The sequence below is a fragment of the Corvus cornix genome, chromosome 6 (genome assembly GCF_000738735.6).
Source record: "Corvus cornix cornix isolate S_Up_H32 chromosome 6, ASM73873v5, whole genome shotgun sequence".
NCBI classification, from domain to species: Eukaryota; Metazoa; Chordata; class Aves; order Passeriformes; family Corvidae; genus Corvus; species Corvus cornix.
In genome coordinates, this window is record NC_046336.1 from 14,116,435 (window position 1) to 14,131,786 (window position 15,352).

At 58.3% G+C, this 15,352-nt stretch overlaps 1 protein-coding gene across 2 annotated transcripts; it reads left to right on the plus strand.

Annotated features, from left to right (window-relative positions):
- The first annotated feature begins 3,324 nt into the window (after window positions 1-3,324).
- On the plus strand, window positions 3,325-14,871 carry R3HCC1L (R3H domain and coiled-coil containing 1 like). 2 transcript variants are annotated; one of them, XM_039554275.1, is made up of 7 exons: window positions 3,325-3,366; window positions 8,464-9,884; window positions 13,429-13,604; window positions 13,716-13,786; window positions 13,900-13,995; window positions 14,154-14,294; window positions 14,459-14,871. In XM_039554275.1, the coding sequence occupies exons 2-7, from the start codon at window positions 8,478-8,480 to the stop codon at window positions 14,512-14,514; spliced, it is 1,947 nt and encodes a 648-aa protein (XP_039410209.1). In that variant the 5' UTR covers window positions 3,325-3,366; window positions 8,464-8,477; the 3' UTR covers window positions 14,515-14,871. The 2 variants fall into 2 exon arrangements, with proteins under 2 accessions (XP_039410209.1, XP_039410210.1); XM_039554276.1 differs by lacking the exon at window positions 3,325-3,366 and adding an exon at window positions 3,456-5,379.
- Window positions 14,872-15,352: the final 481 nt, after the last annotated feature.

Consider the following 15,352-nt stretch of genomic DNA (forward strand, 5'->3'; position numbering starts at 1 on the left):
TGCCTATTCATTGTCGATGTGCAGGAGAACAAGGAGCAAGAGAACCTGGCTCCCCCCTCCACAGCCAGCCCGCACTCCTAGGGCCGTACCGCTTCCCTGCCCGCCAGCCGCTGGCAGCACCGGTGTCTGCCCGCACCACCGCCTGCTTCCCTGCATTATACAGCACTGTCACGAGCCGCCGAGTCCCCAGGTGTTTGGTGCAATAATGCAAAGCAGATCTAATCCACCCCAGCCCCAAGCTCTCTGCAGTCCCCTCCCCACAGGCTGAGTGTGTTCCCTGGCCAGGCACAGGAGAGAGACCCAGGACTGTGAGCACTCTGGGTGCCTCTGGCACAATGGAGCTGACAGGCAATTCCCCTGTTGTTCCTGCACACCCCTTGCAGTTCCCTAGAGCTTTTCTCTGCCAAAAGCACTCTGTAAGCATTTGCTCCGCAGCAATAAATCAGTGGGATGCTCACACAAGCACGGGCCGGCCCTGTGCTCTCTGGGACCAGGGTGCAGCAAGGTGCTTGAGGCAATGCTCAGCCCCAGAATGTGGTTCATTCATTTCCTGTTTGTCCACAGCTTGGTGGGGTTCCAGGTGGCAGTCCTCTGAACTCCTTGGGTTGTCTGGGTCTTTTAGGACCAGAGCAGAGCAGCCAGGGAACCCTCTGCACCCATGTGCGGTCCCAGAGGGCCCCCAGGACTGGCTGGAGTCTGACAGTCTGCTGGGTGCAACAGCCTTGGTTGTGGACAAGGTGGTTCCCCATCCCTGGACCATGCCTGGTCATCCATGTTCCTCCTGCTCAAACCCTGGCAAGGAGCCAGGGAGGAGCAGCCAAAACCCCTGTCCCCTCTGACACCCCCATGAGTATGTTGAACCAGCAAGTTCTCAGCTCCGTGAGAGCCCTGGGAGTCATAGGAGTTGACAGGCTCTCTGGTGGCTGTGAGGAGGCTCCAGGGCTCACAGAGAAAAGGCTGGTGAGGGAGAGCTGAGGTCACCCCATGCAGTCCTTCCTTCCCATCCCAAGGGCCAGGGCTCAAGCCAGTGCAGGATGCTGTGCAAACAGGGACTGGATGCACAGCTCACTCGAGATCAGTGCCAGATCTGGGACTGCCAACAGCTCCTTTCTCTCCCACACTGCTCCTTTCAGCCTGTGCCTCCCCATGGCCCCAGCTGATGCAGCTGCAGATGAACAGACAAAGGAGAGCCAGGCAGCAACTCCCGGCTTGCTCTGCTGTCCCCCGGGAGGCACAGACATGGCAGCTTTAGATCAACACTCTTCAGAAGTGAGAACAATCCCAGCTATCAGCAGAGAGTGGCTGGATGGCTCCCAGCATGCGCTCCCTTGGGTACACGACATGGGCAGGGGGATTTTGGACCGAGGTACTGGGACCACTAATGCAGAGCCATGAGATACTGCAGCTCCCACCAGCACTGAGCTGAGTGCCTGGGGCATGGCTGCACTGGAGGCAGACCAGGCAGCAACAGTTGACCCCCTGTCCCAAAACTGGGAGCAGTGGGAGCTCAGTGCCACCCTGCTCTGTGCAGAACTAGAGTCAGCCTTTAGGGCGTGGGATCTCCATGCCTGGGAAGAGTCCCAGGACACCCCAGGACACTCCAGCCCAGAAGAAGCTGAGCCATGGTCAAGCCAAACCCTACAGTACCATTCTGGGGTACCTGACCTGAGGGACTGGTTCAGGTGGGATGCCCTGACCCATCTGCCCTTTCCTGGGGAGAATGGGGGTGTTAGCAGTGTGATGGGTCTCTGTTCCCACGGGTGGCAGTCTGGAGGGTACCACCGTGACCTTTGAGGGAAGGAGCAGCACAGACACAGTGGCTGAGGCTGGAGAGGACATGAGATCATGTTTCCAGTGGACAAAAAGAAGGGGGTACTTCTGCAGCCCACACCTTGCAGCCCTTGGACTGTGTTACTGCTGTCATGGAAACTGCTGTGGAGCATCATTCTGTTGCACTGGCCAGGGTGACCAGGCCACGGCAGTTCCCAGCCTTCTTCGGGCTCTGTCCACAACACCTGGATTTACAGAGTGGGAGAGGCTGGATGCTGCCTGCCAATCACCATCCTTGGGTCACCCTGGGGCTGTGACAGGATGGGGGCATCCCAGGGTAGGGCACCCAGGGAACAGAAGGGATGGAGAAACCGGGTAAGTGCTGGCAGGGGCTGTCTGGTGCCATTCCCAGACAAACCCAGCTCCCACGTGGCCAGGGGCTCCACACTGCTTGGCCTCCCACAAACATAAATCATTTTCTAATTTATAACATGAATAATTGATTTTGCCTCCATAGCTGGCGATAAATCTCCTGTGCGCACATGCATAAGAAAATAATAATAATGAAAGCGATCAGGATCTGCTGCCATCGATTACCTGTGAGAGGGAACATGGTCCCCTGAGTGCCACATGAGGCTGGCATAGGGGTTGCTCCCCAGGGGATGCCGCGTGGGCCTGCCTGGTGTGAGCTTTCCTTGTCCTGCACAGGGGCACCTGTCTGAGTTGGGATGAGTGTACCTATCCTAGTCTGAGCCCCTGGGGCTGTTCTGCGACCCACACTGGGCAGCCAGGAAGGTCTGAGTACTTCGGGGTATCCCAGACCTCAGGCATCAGCGATCCCAGCCTCGAAACTGCGCCTAACAAGGGGCAAGATGCTTGGCACAGGCCCATTCACGGATGCCCCATGCGACGCCTCAGTGGCACCTTGCCAGGGCGGCCCGTGACCGGTCCCCTGTCCCTCGGCAGCTTCAGAGTCTAGGGGGAGCTGCAGAAGCCGCTCTGGCTGTCGGCTGCCCCGGTCCCTGCACGGGCAAGCAGCGTGCACGCCATGGGACATTCCTCTTCCCCGGGTCACCTTTTCTCCGGTACCACACCATGGGGCTGGCTGGGAGACAGCAGGTTGGAAATCGCATCGGAAGCAGGTCCTGGGGCGGGGAGCGGGCAGAGACCCGCTGCCCATCAGCCAAACTAATTAGGGCGGCCGCACCAGCTTGCCCAAAGCCTTTGTAGCCCGGTGTCCCCATGTCTGCCCGCCCCGTCACAGCGAGCACCACGGCTCCCGCCCGGCGTGTGACACTGAAGGGTAACGGGAGACCTACGGCAGCCCCACGCGGGGCCACCCGCGGGCGGGAACGAGGGTCGCTCTCCCTCTGTCCGCCACCATCGCCTGCGGCTGCCGGGCGGTGCCGGAGAGGGACGGCGCGCCGTGGCGGCCCCGGCCCGTGTGCCCGCGGCCGCGGGGGAGGAGCGGCGGCCGGGGCGGGGCGGGGCGGATGCCGGGGCCGCACTACAGGTCCCGGCGCTCCCCACGGCGGGGCGGGCTCGGCGCGGCGGAAGCGGCGGCGCGGAGCGACGGGGGACCCGGCGCGGCCACTGGTAACGGCGGGGCCTGGCGGGCGGCGCGGCCCGGCACGGCCCGGCACGGCCCGGCACGGCCCGGCACGGCCCGGCCCGGCCCGGCGGGGCGCTCGGTACCGGGGCACGGCGGCCCGGGCTGCGCACCCTGCTCGCTCCCGGTGCTGCCCCGCTCTCCCCCTCCCTGGTGTCCCAGCCCTGATCCTTACCCCCTGTCCCATCCCTGTTCCCCAGCCCTGCTCCCCACGCCCTGTCCCAGTCCTGATCCCCACCTGAAGGCCCACCTCCCCCAGTCCGCCGGCAGGCAACCCCCGGGATAACATGGCACGTTGCAGACCCCATAATTCCCCCCACTGTACAGAGTCGCAGGACGATGTGTCAGCCCTTGAGTGCCGGGGAGTTTCACGGGTCCCTGGGTGCTCGGTGCGCCAGTGTGCCATGCCGTGGCACCTGGTGCTCACAGGTGCTGGGCACTCTTTTTCGTGCCTGCCTGCGGGCCCCTGGCATCCTCGTCTGTTCACACCACCTGCGAGGTTCTGTGTGCTGCCTGCTGTGGGGCTGTCACAGCCCTAGAGTGGCCCATGGCATGATGCTGGTGACCAGATCTGCCTCTTGCACATTTTGGGGTGGTCACTCCAGTCACTTGCTTTCTGGTGTAAGTGCATTGTAGGGCTCTGGGCCTTGCTGTTCAGGCTGCTGTTGCTCCATGAGTAGCTACTTTGGGTTATTTTACCTTCATTTTCCCAGGCTGGGTCTTGCTTTGTTTCCTGCTTACATTTCTTGGATCCTTTGAATGGTGTCTCTACTCTGGATGGTGTTTGCAACAGCTCGCTGCTCAGTATCATCTGCAAATTTAATGACAATTCACTATTCAAGTAAAAGTTGGAGAGATGGTGTAAAATGAGACCCTGAAGTTCAGCTGAGTTGGCTCTTGCTTGCCTTATCAAAAAGCTTTACCCAGTGATTCTTCTGAAATAACTCCTCTGGGCAAGCCAATGTCCACCCACCATTCATTGTGTTGGGTGTGCAGGCTCCTTTACCTGCCAGTTTTGTTCTGTGCTAGGGATAGGAACAGGGTTTATCCTGTTCTCAGCTCTGGTTTTGTTGTCCTTTCTTGCACAGAAAATCAGTGCCTTGTTTGCTCTACCCATCACTGGGGTTCTGGTTTCTTCTCGGCACTGTGTGTCAGCGGGTTAATAGGTTCGTCTCCGCACTGGCCAGGCTGGCCAGGTGACTGTGTCTGTGTGGACATGCTGTTTTCGCTTTCCCTGCAGCTGTTTTTGCAAGGCCTTTGCCTCATTTGCATTTTTCTGTTTAAAAACAGTGATTTTTCCCTTTTGAGTCATCTTTATTTTTGAGCCATCATTAATTTTCTCTCCCTCCTTGTTTATTAATAGACCTTTTCACTTTTGTGCTGATTCTGCCTGGGTATATTTGTGAAGTCCTTTGTATTCCCCTTAGCATTCTGGCTGTTAACTCCTTATGCTGGTTTGTTGTCCCTTCCCTCCCCCCCTGCCCCCCTGCAGCTGTGAGGGGACACTATTGACTTACAAATCATTTTCCTGTCTGGAATGTTCCCCTTCTCTTGTTCCAGGTATCTCCTAAGAGCATCTATTCCAGGTGTCTCCTAAGAGTATTGCAAGTGAAAGGCACGATTGAAATCTCTCTCAGTGCCTTTGACGCTTTTGCCAGCCCCTCACATAGCCAGCGTTTGCTGTGTCTACTGGAGAGCGTCTTTCTCCTGGCAGCAAGGCACAGGGACGTCTTAAAGCCCTCGGGGCTGCAGGCAGAAGTTGGATGGAATGCAGCTCTTTGCGCCTTGAATGCTTTGCTTTGCCTCCTACCAGTGGCTCTGTGTTCTTGCCTTTGCTCTGTCTGTCTCCACCAGGTATCCAGGTCCTTCCCTGGCCCTGCCGCCTGCTGTTGAGCCAGGTGGCCTGGGCTGGAGCTCTGCTGAGAGCAGGAGAGGTGCAGGGTAGCCAAAACCTCTGACAATCCTTGCCTGGGCTGCCAGGGGCTGGTGTTGTGCAGCTGGTAAGTGTGCCATGGCACGTGCCTGGCATGAGATGAGTCCTTCGAGTGGCAGGTTCCCCAGTGGAGCTGTTTAGAATCTCCTTGTACCTGCCTTTTTATTAATCTTGTTATTGTGGTTAATTTTTTCCCCTTCAAAGAGCCCAATCTGCTGCAGGCTGTAAAGAGTGACATTGTGGTGTGCGAGCTGCATGCCAAGGCTGCGTGAGGTCCCCCAAGGCTCCTGGTCCCCCAGTATTGCCATCCCTGTTCACTTTTAAGGCTTTAAGGTTATCTACTCTATCGATGGGAATATGGATTGAGTGGAATTAGAAACCTCGAAGGCTAAAAATACAGCTCCCTGCCAGGAAATGCAGCAGCCTGCTGAGAGGGTGCTGCATGGCACTGAGACTTCTCCAGGAACTGGCATGTTCCACATGAGCACCACAGCCCAGCATCCCTGTCTGTTCCCAGGTTCCCTGAGCAGGACTGTGGCTGGCTTGCTCTTGTTTGTGGGGTCCTTCCCTGGACAGGACAGGGAGAGAAATCAGGGAGAAAACGCTGCCCATGTGTGCTGCAGATGTTCACTAGAGGAGAAACACAGGCTGGCACATGACGGGGCAGCTCGCTGCGACTTCACAAACACATACCATGAGCACAAGCTCCCCATGAGCAGCATGTTCCTGGGAACAGTGCAGGGGGAGCCTGTGTCTTCAGGGAGCTCTGGCTGATGATCCAGTATCCTTCTGGCCATGCCAGGCTATGTTGTGCTGGGCTGGTGGGCTTTACATGCCAGACAGCTGGGCAGTGATCCCATCACCGCTTTTACCATGGTGCCATGGCCTTTCCCTGCTTGGTGCCACAGTGCTGAGTTGTTTTGCCAGGCAGCTCCATAAAACAGGACAGCATCTGGGGCAGCATGGGCCTTTCTGGGGATGCACTGCCCATCGCTGCCTGTCTTTGCGGGGCAAGCTTGGTCCCAGACTCTGGAAGTGGCAGGATTGCCCTGCCTAGCGTAGTGTGAATGAGACCCAAAGCCAGGGCCATTGCTCTGCCTCCCGGAGCATGAAATCAGTCGGTGCTGACCCGTGGCTGTGGCATCGATGAAGTGTGTAATAGCCTGGGGGCAGGAGCTGTGCTGCCCTGTGGGGAAAAAACAAAGTCCTGCAGCATCGCTGCCAGTGTGGGTCATCTGCCACCTTGCTGTGCTTCTTCCTAGGCTGCAGGAAGGAGCTCTTCCCCAGCAGTGTGTGGCAGGCAGAGGGCAAAGCTGTGCAGGGAGAGGATGCTCCCAGCACCAGCCGTCCAGCTAATGCTGCACCATCTGCTTTGGAGGGTGAGGCAAGGTGAATGGCAAGCTTTTGAGGAGCCCATAAATCCTGTGCGCAAAGGCTCTTGGAGGTGACATGGGATGTGCATGGAACAATGCTGCTTCTGGTTGCTCTCCATGCTGGAAATTCTCAGAAAGCAGAGCCCGGGGAGATCACTGACCCCCACAAGACATTCAGTGATGAGCCATGGGCTGGGACTCTGGGCTTGGCTGGGAAAAGTCCTTTAGCAGAACATGTTTCAGTGCAGTTGGAAGCCCTGTGTGGTTGGAAATGGTGGTGCCAGGGGGGCTTCCAGTGCCCCCTCCCCTCTGGCACTTGGGCTGCCACTTGGTGAGAAAATGTATAATGCCTCAGTGTTGAAAAATTACTAATCCAGTCCTTGGAAGGTTTGTAGGATACATTCCTTTCTTGTGGTCGATAAAGATAAAGGGGATCGTTCTGCCAGTAAAATTAGTGTATCAAAGAGGGGGAAAAAAATGACAAGAGCTGTGGAGACAGAAAAATGATTGGGGCAGCCCTGGGATGGTGCTCAGCATCACCACAGTGCCCGTGCCTGCGTGTTGTGTTCCTGCCCACCTTTGCAGCATGAGGTGCAGGCACAGGCGCCGCGGTCATGCTGGGGGTGCTGCCCTGCTGGGCTTTTCCAGTGGTTTCCAGAGAGCCACGAGAGACTCATCCATCATGCCAAGGCAACGGCCTGTCCATCCATCACGAAGAGGGGATGATGCCACGTGGCATGGGCAGCCCCAGCCACTTTGCAGCCAGTGGTTGGCCTCCCCTCGCCTTCCTGGCACCGCTGCTGGCTGTTGGTGAGGGGCCACGGGGAGCATTCGCGCCTCGGTCAGGGGCTGTGTGGAGGGGAGGCTAATGTACCGGAGGTGCCTCGGAAATGAGAGCCTTGGATGGGTTCCTGGCCCTATTGATCTGCCGGCAGTTTATGCATCCTGACATTCATAATCTTGGTCGGCGCTGATGGTCCAGATTAATGGGCCCAGGGGCTGTCCATCCGTCACTTCACATTAATTACTGAAGAGGTGTTTTTCCAGTGATTTACCTGACAGCGGCCTGTGATGAATCCCCCTAAACGGAGTGGGCAGTGATTAATCATGGGGCCCCAGCCCAGCCCCGCTCTGCCTTCCCCTCAACCACAGTGTAGCCCCCTGCACCATCCGTCTCCATAAACCCTGTCTGATGCATATTTATAGGGGCAGGGGGGCCTGGCCGCTTGCGGCATGCCTGCTTCTGCCAAAGATGATGAAAAATAAATCTCTGTCTGGATGGGGCAGCAGGTGAGCGGGGCTGCAGCATGCCATGGTCCCGCGCCAGGGTATCCCTGCGCTGGGGTTTGCTTTCTGTTGTTCTGTGGCTGCCTCAGGCTTCTCTGTGGCTTTTGATGCCTGAGTAGTGCATGGTGTTGGTGTTCTACTTCAGCTGCAGACCCTGCTCCCTTGGGGTGGAGGGTCCCAGGTAGCAGCTGCTGGAATGGGTCTGGTGCCTCAGTGATTCTGTTGGGATTTCCCTGCTTCCCCCGAGCTGGATATGCCCCACCAAAGGCTGTAGGGCTGTGGGGTGCTCCGGGCCCCAAACCCCGTCTGCAGATACGCTACTGCGGGGCAGCGTTGGGGCTCCACAATCCATCACTGTGCCAGCTGCTGAGGGAGCAGGGATGGGTGCTGGGACGCCGACTCAGTGACCTGGGCAGGGGCTGCCCACTGTGCACTTGGCTCTGGGGCTGTTGGGCTGTGGGCGGGACAGTGACGCTGTGCTCTCCTTGCAGGTAGCGGTGGCACCATGCAGCAGGAGGCGGAGGGCAGCCGGACGCGCCGCAGGAAGCCTGACATGGCCCTCTACGTGCCCAAAGCGCGGCGGGAGAGAGAGGCAAAGGCGGCAGGCGATGCACGGGTGGGGCACCGCCGGGAGCCCGAGAACCACTGCCTGGTGCAGGATGCTGGCTGGGGCAGCGGCGAGGGGCAGAGGCCAAGCCCCCGTGCCAGAACGCAGGCAGGCAGAGCAGCAAGGAGGGAGAACAAGGTGGATTCCGGCCCAAAGGAGCTGCGGACAGCCTCTGCCAGGCACAGCCATAGGATGGGAGGCAGCTGCCCCATTGCACTGGAAAGCCTGGAGGCATCACCCAGCATGTGTGGGCCATGCCCAGATCCAGCTGTTGCTCAGCCCTGGGACAGGCAGGATAAAGCATCTCATGAAGGACCCGGAGAGCTCAGCCACGGCCACAGGATGATAAGGACTGAGCCTGACCCTCCATCCCCACCGAGTGCCCAGACTGGGGCTGTGAAGGCTACCCCCGAGCCTGGGGATGACCCCACTAGCCCAACACCTGCTGCTAGCCCAGCACTGGTTTGTCAGACAGGTCTGAGTGACGTGTTGGAGCACTTGGGGGACAGCACCCCAGATCCAGCTGGGAACCTCTCCCAAGGCCTGGGAGAGGCTGTCCTGGAGTCAGAAGGGGTGGGCAACCATGACAGGGTGCCCCAGTTGGTGGGTCTGAAAACCTGGGAGGAGGAGAGGGAGGAAGACAGGTCTCTCCTGGCAGAGCAGAGCAAGGGTTGTGCCACTGGGTTACTGAAGGAAGAGGAGACGTGGGGAGGAAGGGCTGAGCTTCCTGGGGAGAGCACCTTGTGTGCACCAGGAGCCAGCTGTGAACCTGTGTTGTTGGGGGGTAGCGTGGGCGGTGTGCCAGTACTCCCAGGGGGCAGCACTCCACGGCAGGGCATGGGCAGCCCATCCCAGCTCCTGCCTGTGATGGAGGAGAGCACTGCTGGTGCTGGGGATCCCGGTGGGGAGGGTGACCTGGTGTCTGCTGTAGAGAAAGCGGGCAGCACTTCTGCCTCTGCCTGCAGAGATGGCAGTGCTGGGGCTGAGAGCAGCCCGTGGGACGGAGCACCTCTGGAAAGCTGTGAGCCCCCACTGCCCCTAGAGCTGCTGTGCCATGGCATGGAGGGGATCTCGCCTGCATCCTGGGCCAAGGAGCTGGCAAGGCCAGATGAGGATATGGGCTCGCTGCAGAAGCACCAGGAGGCTGAGAAGGAAGAGAAAGGTCTCCACAGCAGCTCTCCAAAGGAAGGACAGAGCAGTGCCAGTGCTGAAACCCTGAGCCAGACCAGCCCGGGTGCCGAGGAGAGCTGGGATGTGCTGTTCAACGATGATGGGGACTGCCTGGACCCACGCCTGCTGGAGGAGGTACTTCCTGCAAGCCAGTGTTTGTGGGGATTTGCAGGGATGGGGACTGGTTCCCACTGGGATGTGGGGGTTGTCTTTTCCTGTGTTCTCTGGGGTGAGTGCATGGGGTGGGCGGGCTGCACCCAGGGCATAGTCAGCCTAGCTGGCTGTGAGCCAGCCTTCCCCTGTGGTGCCAAAACACTTGGGATCTCCACCTTTCCCCGTCTGTCCCATCCTATCCCGCGTTGCTGGTGAAGGCTGGGGTGATCGTCTCTCTGTAGTACATAAAGGGCACCCAGTAAAACTGCTGAAGTGCCGTAAACTGCGACTGCACCCTTGTGAAACCAGGGCTGGTGATAAAGAAATGGGCTGAGATGTATGGGCTCCCATTGAAACAGCAGCAGGATGTTTCCTCGAAACTATGGCTTCTTAATCAGCTGTGGCTCATTGCCATTCCCTCCTGCACACATGCTGCTGAATTTACTACAGTTGGCTGCTTAGTGCCAGGGCCCTCACCGTTCTGCTGCTGTTCATGAGGAAAGCTCAGCTCCTGCAGCAAGGCTGGATATCCCTTATTGCATTTTAAATCAGTAGTGTCAAACTGGTAATTTTCCAAATGACATAAATGTACCTGAAGAAACAAACAGTGTTAATATGGTTACATCCAGCGTCTGTCTACCCCCGCTGGAATCAGGGTGTGAAGTGGTGGGTGGTGCCTTCCTAACAGTGTCAGTGAAGGGATGAGATTGACTCAAGAGCACACTTACTGGGGGACGTGGATCCTGCCTTGTCTGCAAGGCCATGCTTGTGCTGATGTGTCCTCTCGGAGCCTGGCATGGTGCTGAGACGGTGGGTGGGACACACAGGGCTCGTGTTTGGGGGGATGTGGAAGGGCGTTGGGTATCCCCATCCTTGCCTGGCTGTGCTCCCTTCAGCCACTCCAGATGGGAGGTTGTGGTGAGTGCTGGTGCTAGGAGGACAGCACTGCTGCTCTGAGGCAGCTGGTGCAGGTGGCATTGGCTTTCTGTGGGCTGCTGCCATGGGCATGGCTTTGTCCTCGGGGGAGGAAGGTCAGGGAGGATCCCTGTTATGGTGCAGCCATAGGGTGCTGTGGGCAAGGTTGTGCTGTGCAGTACAGGCTCTCACTCCAAGGAGTATCCGTATTGGCTCCCCCATGCACAAGCTCTGAGACAAGTTTGAGCTCTTCAGGGAGCTCAAACCCTGAAAAAGCTTCCCAAAATGGGTGAAAAAGAAATAGGGATTTATCAAAAATTGCCATCTTTGTCCCCTGCAGATTCCCGTGTGGAGCCTCGTGCTTCCTGAGCCCTCTGAACTCTTGGCAGGTGGAGGTAGCTGCTTGGGGAGGGTGCAGGCTCTCGGGAAGATGGAGCTGTTGTTAATTAACAAAAAAACCAAGAAAATTAGTAACGTCTTCCCCGTATCCAAATCCTTATGCAATGCAGATAGCTGGCAGAGAGCAAGATTTATGACGTTCTGTGGAGGAGAGATTTCTGATAGTGGACGGCTCTTCAATCTAGCAGGAAAAAAACACCACAGTGAGCACCATTGGCTGGAAGCTGAAACCAGACAAATTCAGAGTAGAAATCAGTTTGAACACAGAGTAATTAAGCACTGTGACCATTTCCTTGCAGGCTCTGTGGACTCTCCATCAGGCGGTGCGGCACGGCAGGGTCTGCGGAGCGTGCGTGCCCAGGGCTGTGGTATAAGTGAGCAGCCACGGACCCCTCTGACCTGCTCTGGCAGGAGTGTGTCTTTAGAGAGCAGTGAGATGTGATGGACGGGCTTCATTTTCCCGGTCATCTGTCTGTCCATCCATCAGCGAACCGTCCCCAGGATGCCTGCCAGGGCTGGGGACTCTACCATGGCTCCCATCCCTGCCCTGCCCCGTGGCTGGGGAGCTGCTGGCACACTGTGTGCTGGGGCTGGCAGTGCCGGGGGACCTGTTGAGCCGTGCCTGCTGTGTGGCTGAGCCCTGCTGCCAGACGGCTCCTGTCCTTCCTGCCCCGCCACAGTTGGTGATTTGTGAAGGTCAAGGACCGCTCCAGCACTCTGTGCTCCTGCTCTCTAATCATCTTCCCAGTGCCTGGCACTACCTGAGTGCTCTGCTCCCTCAAGCAGCACCGCAGGGCTTTATCCTGCCTGGGAATGACTCCCTTGCCTCCCCCGAGCAGGCACAGGGTGCCTGAGTGTGCCGCCCTGCACGGGGGTGATGGCAGGGCAGGCGGCTCTGCTGGCAGTGCTGGCCTGTCCCGTGAGCTCCATAACTCAGCTCTACCCTCCGCTGGCATCCAGCCGCTATGGCAGCACCCCCTCACCTGCCGTGAATCCATCTTCCCCATAAAATTGTCGGAATGAGCACTTTTTATCGACTGAGCTGGCTGGGATTTATGGACTCTAACCTTGCAGCCGTGGTGTGCTCTGCTATGATCGCTTAGGGGATCAGGGTGAGAACCCGCCTGAGTTATGTACCCATTTCCTGGCATCGTGCCAGCCCCACGCTCTGGGGGAACAGGGCAGCTGTCAGTGGTTTTGGACTGCACCTGCCCTGGTGTCTCAGCTGAAGCAGGGCAGTGAGTCCCCTTGGCCACTGGCACGGCGTGGTTTGGAAAGCAAGGGTTCAGCAAGTGATGCAGGGTGGCCCACTGGGCAGAAGGTGGTGCGGGGTGACCAGCTTGCCCTGGCAATGCTGTGAGACAGAGGGAAATAGGGGCTGGCTGCACCCCTGTGTTGTGGCAGTGGGAGGCTGCTGCCTGTGTTTTGAAATAAAGGTTGAAAAATGTGCAAGGTAGAAAAGCTCTGCAGCCATCATCTCTTAGGGCTGGAGAAAGTGCCCCGCTGTGAGGTATTAAAGGTGCACAACCCATTTTATCAAGAAGAAGATTGAGAAGGGACTTGATTAACATTAGTAAGTGCTGTGACAGGGAGGGGACCAGGGACTGAGGGTTCTTTAATCCAGCAGAGGCAGAACAAGAACTGCCGGCTGGAAAGTGAAGTCAGACAAATTCAAATGAGAAACAAAGCATAAATTTTTAGGTGCACAGGTGGTTAACCAGCAGAACTTGCTCCTCCGTGCTCCTCAGTCTTTTTCATCTTGGCATCCGGGGTGCTGATGGGCTGCTTTGGTGCATGTGCTGCAGTCAGGGCGCGCTGAGCCTGGTGCTTCCATGTGGCAGAGAGACATCATTTCCTTCTGACGTTACTGTCCTGCTCCTTGTTCTTCCCCAAACGTATTTCAGGTCATCACATCACTGTGGAAGGAGTGATATGCTCAGAGGTGTACATGCTGTTCCACCCCTGCCATTCCCACCATGTCCATGATGGGGATGCAGAGCGTGGCAAATGAAGGGCTGCTGGTAATGGGAAAAGCAAGTGCATGGTGTGAGAACCCTGGCTGATAACTCCTAATTCTCAATGCCATGAATCCATCTGTGATGCTGGGCTGGGGTCTGAGCAAGTTTCTGGGGAGCACTTGCTATGGATTGGGAACTGCTGTGGGGCAGGTGGGCATGGGTTGCTCAGTGCTGTGCCTGTCCTGCTGCTGCAGCTCTCAGGGGGTGTGAAGCACCAGGAGAGCCAGCAGTCACCCCGCTTCAACTACTATGGGGCTGAACCTGCTGCGCCAGACATCAGCGATGATGAGCTGCCCCACGTCATCGAGATCTACGATTTCCCCTCGGATTTCCGCACTGAGGACCTGATGCGTGTCTTCTGCAGCTATCAGTGAGTCTGCCAGCACTCTGTCCCCAGTGCTGGGGTTCCCTGCCTGTGCTCTGCTCCAGACGGCTGCCCATCAGGTGCCGATGCCTTGCTGAGCTTCCCTTTCTTTGGCAGGAAAAAAGGCTTTGATATTAAGTGGGTGGATGATACGCACGCCCTGGGCATCTTCTCCAGCCCCATAACAGGTACTGCTCCTGGTTCAGCTGGGGATGGGCAGAGAGGAGGCATCCCTCTCCTGCAGCCAGATCCTGGGCATGGGGCTGGCCCTGCACGTGGACATGCTGCTCTCTTCCTGCAGCACGCGATGCCCTCAGCACCAAGCACCTGATGGTGAAGACGCGCCCACTCTCCCAGGGCACCCGTGCCTCTAAAGCCAAAGCCAGGGCATATGCTGGTGAGTGGTGCTGCCCTGTGCCAGCTTGTGCCTTCGTGACTGTGCTGCAATATCATCCTCATAATTGGGGAGGGGTGGGGCAGCCAGCACGGCTCCACAGCTGTGCCCGCTGCCCTGTCCCTCCCAGAATGCCCCACTGATGTCCCCCATCTTCACAGAATACCTGCAGCCGGCCAAGGAGCGCCCTGAAACATCAGCTGTCCTGGCCAGGCGGCTGGTGATTGGTGCCCTCGGGGTACGGAGCAACCAGACACCAGCCCAGCGAGACGCTGAGCGGAGGAAGCTGCAAGAAGCTCAGGGTGAGTTTTAGATGCCTGGAGGGGCTGCAGTATGGCAGGGCTTTCTTCATGCATACTCCTTCTCACAGGGTGGGTGGGAGGGGGCTGCACCAGGGTGGACCCCAGCCACCTCCACAGGGAGGTGGGATGATAGGGATGTGGCATTGACCCTCTTGTCTCTGCAGAGAGGAAGCGCCTGGAGAACAAGCAGCGGGAGGATGCCTGGGAGGGCCGGGACTGAGCCAGGAGGCTGCACTTTCAGCCCACATTCCTCTCTGTGGGCGGGCAGAGCACTCTGCGTCTCAGAGCTGGGACGGATTCTGCACTGCGTCCAAAAGCACTGGGCTGCTTCACCGAAAGGGCTGAGCAGCATGCGGGCTGGTTGGTGCTGTGGGGATGCTGTTGCTGTCAGACAGCTCTGCCCACCCTGCGCAGGGCAGAACCCCCAAGGCTACCAGCCACAGCAGGAGCAACAGCAGGATGCACAGAGCTCAGCAGAGAGCATGGGGGCCTGTGCGGGGCGGCCCTGGCCACCTGGCAGGGCCTTGTGAGTGAGAGTTTCTGTCCTCTATTTTGCTAATAAATGCCATTTATTTTATTTGCTTGCCTGGGTGGTGGCTCCCCGTTCCCTTCCACCTCCCTTCGGAGGACGGTGTGCGTGCCGGGGACAGCTGCGCGTGGTCTGCACCGCTGTGGGGATGTCCACCCCTCCCAGGTGCTGGGTGTCCCCAGCGGTTGTGGGGGATGTGCAGGCAGGAGGGATCGGGCAGGACGGCAGGCAGGAATGTGCTGGCAGGGACCCTGTTTACTTCCGCGGAGCAGCTGCAGCCCTGAACAGCAGGGCCCTTGTCAGAGCATGGGCAGGGCCGTGTTCCCGGCCCCACACGGGGCTGTGATGTGGCCACGCTGCCGGCCGTGGCGGGCTGGGGGCTTCCTGCCCTGCCCCCGGGCGGAGGCTGGCGGCTGGGACCTGCCTTTGCCTCCTCTGCTTTGCATCATCCCTCAGCACCTGAAAAACAGCCCTGTGTGTACCAGTGCTCCCACCCTGTAGCTCTGCAGACTCTGAGGTTTTGGAGCCT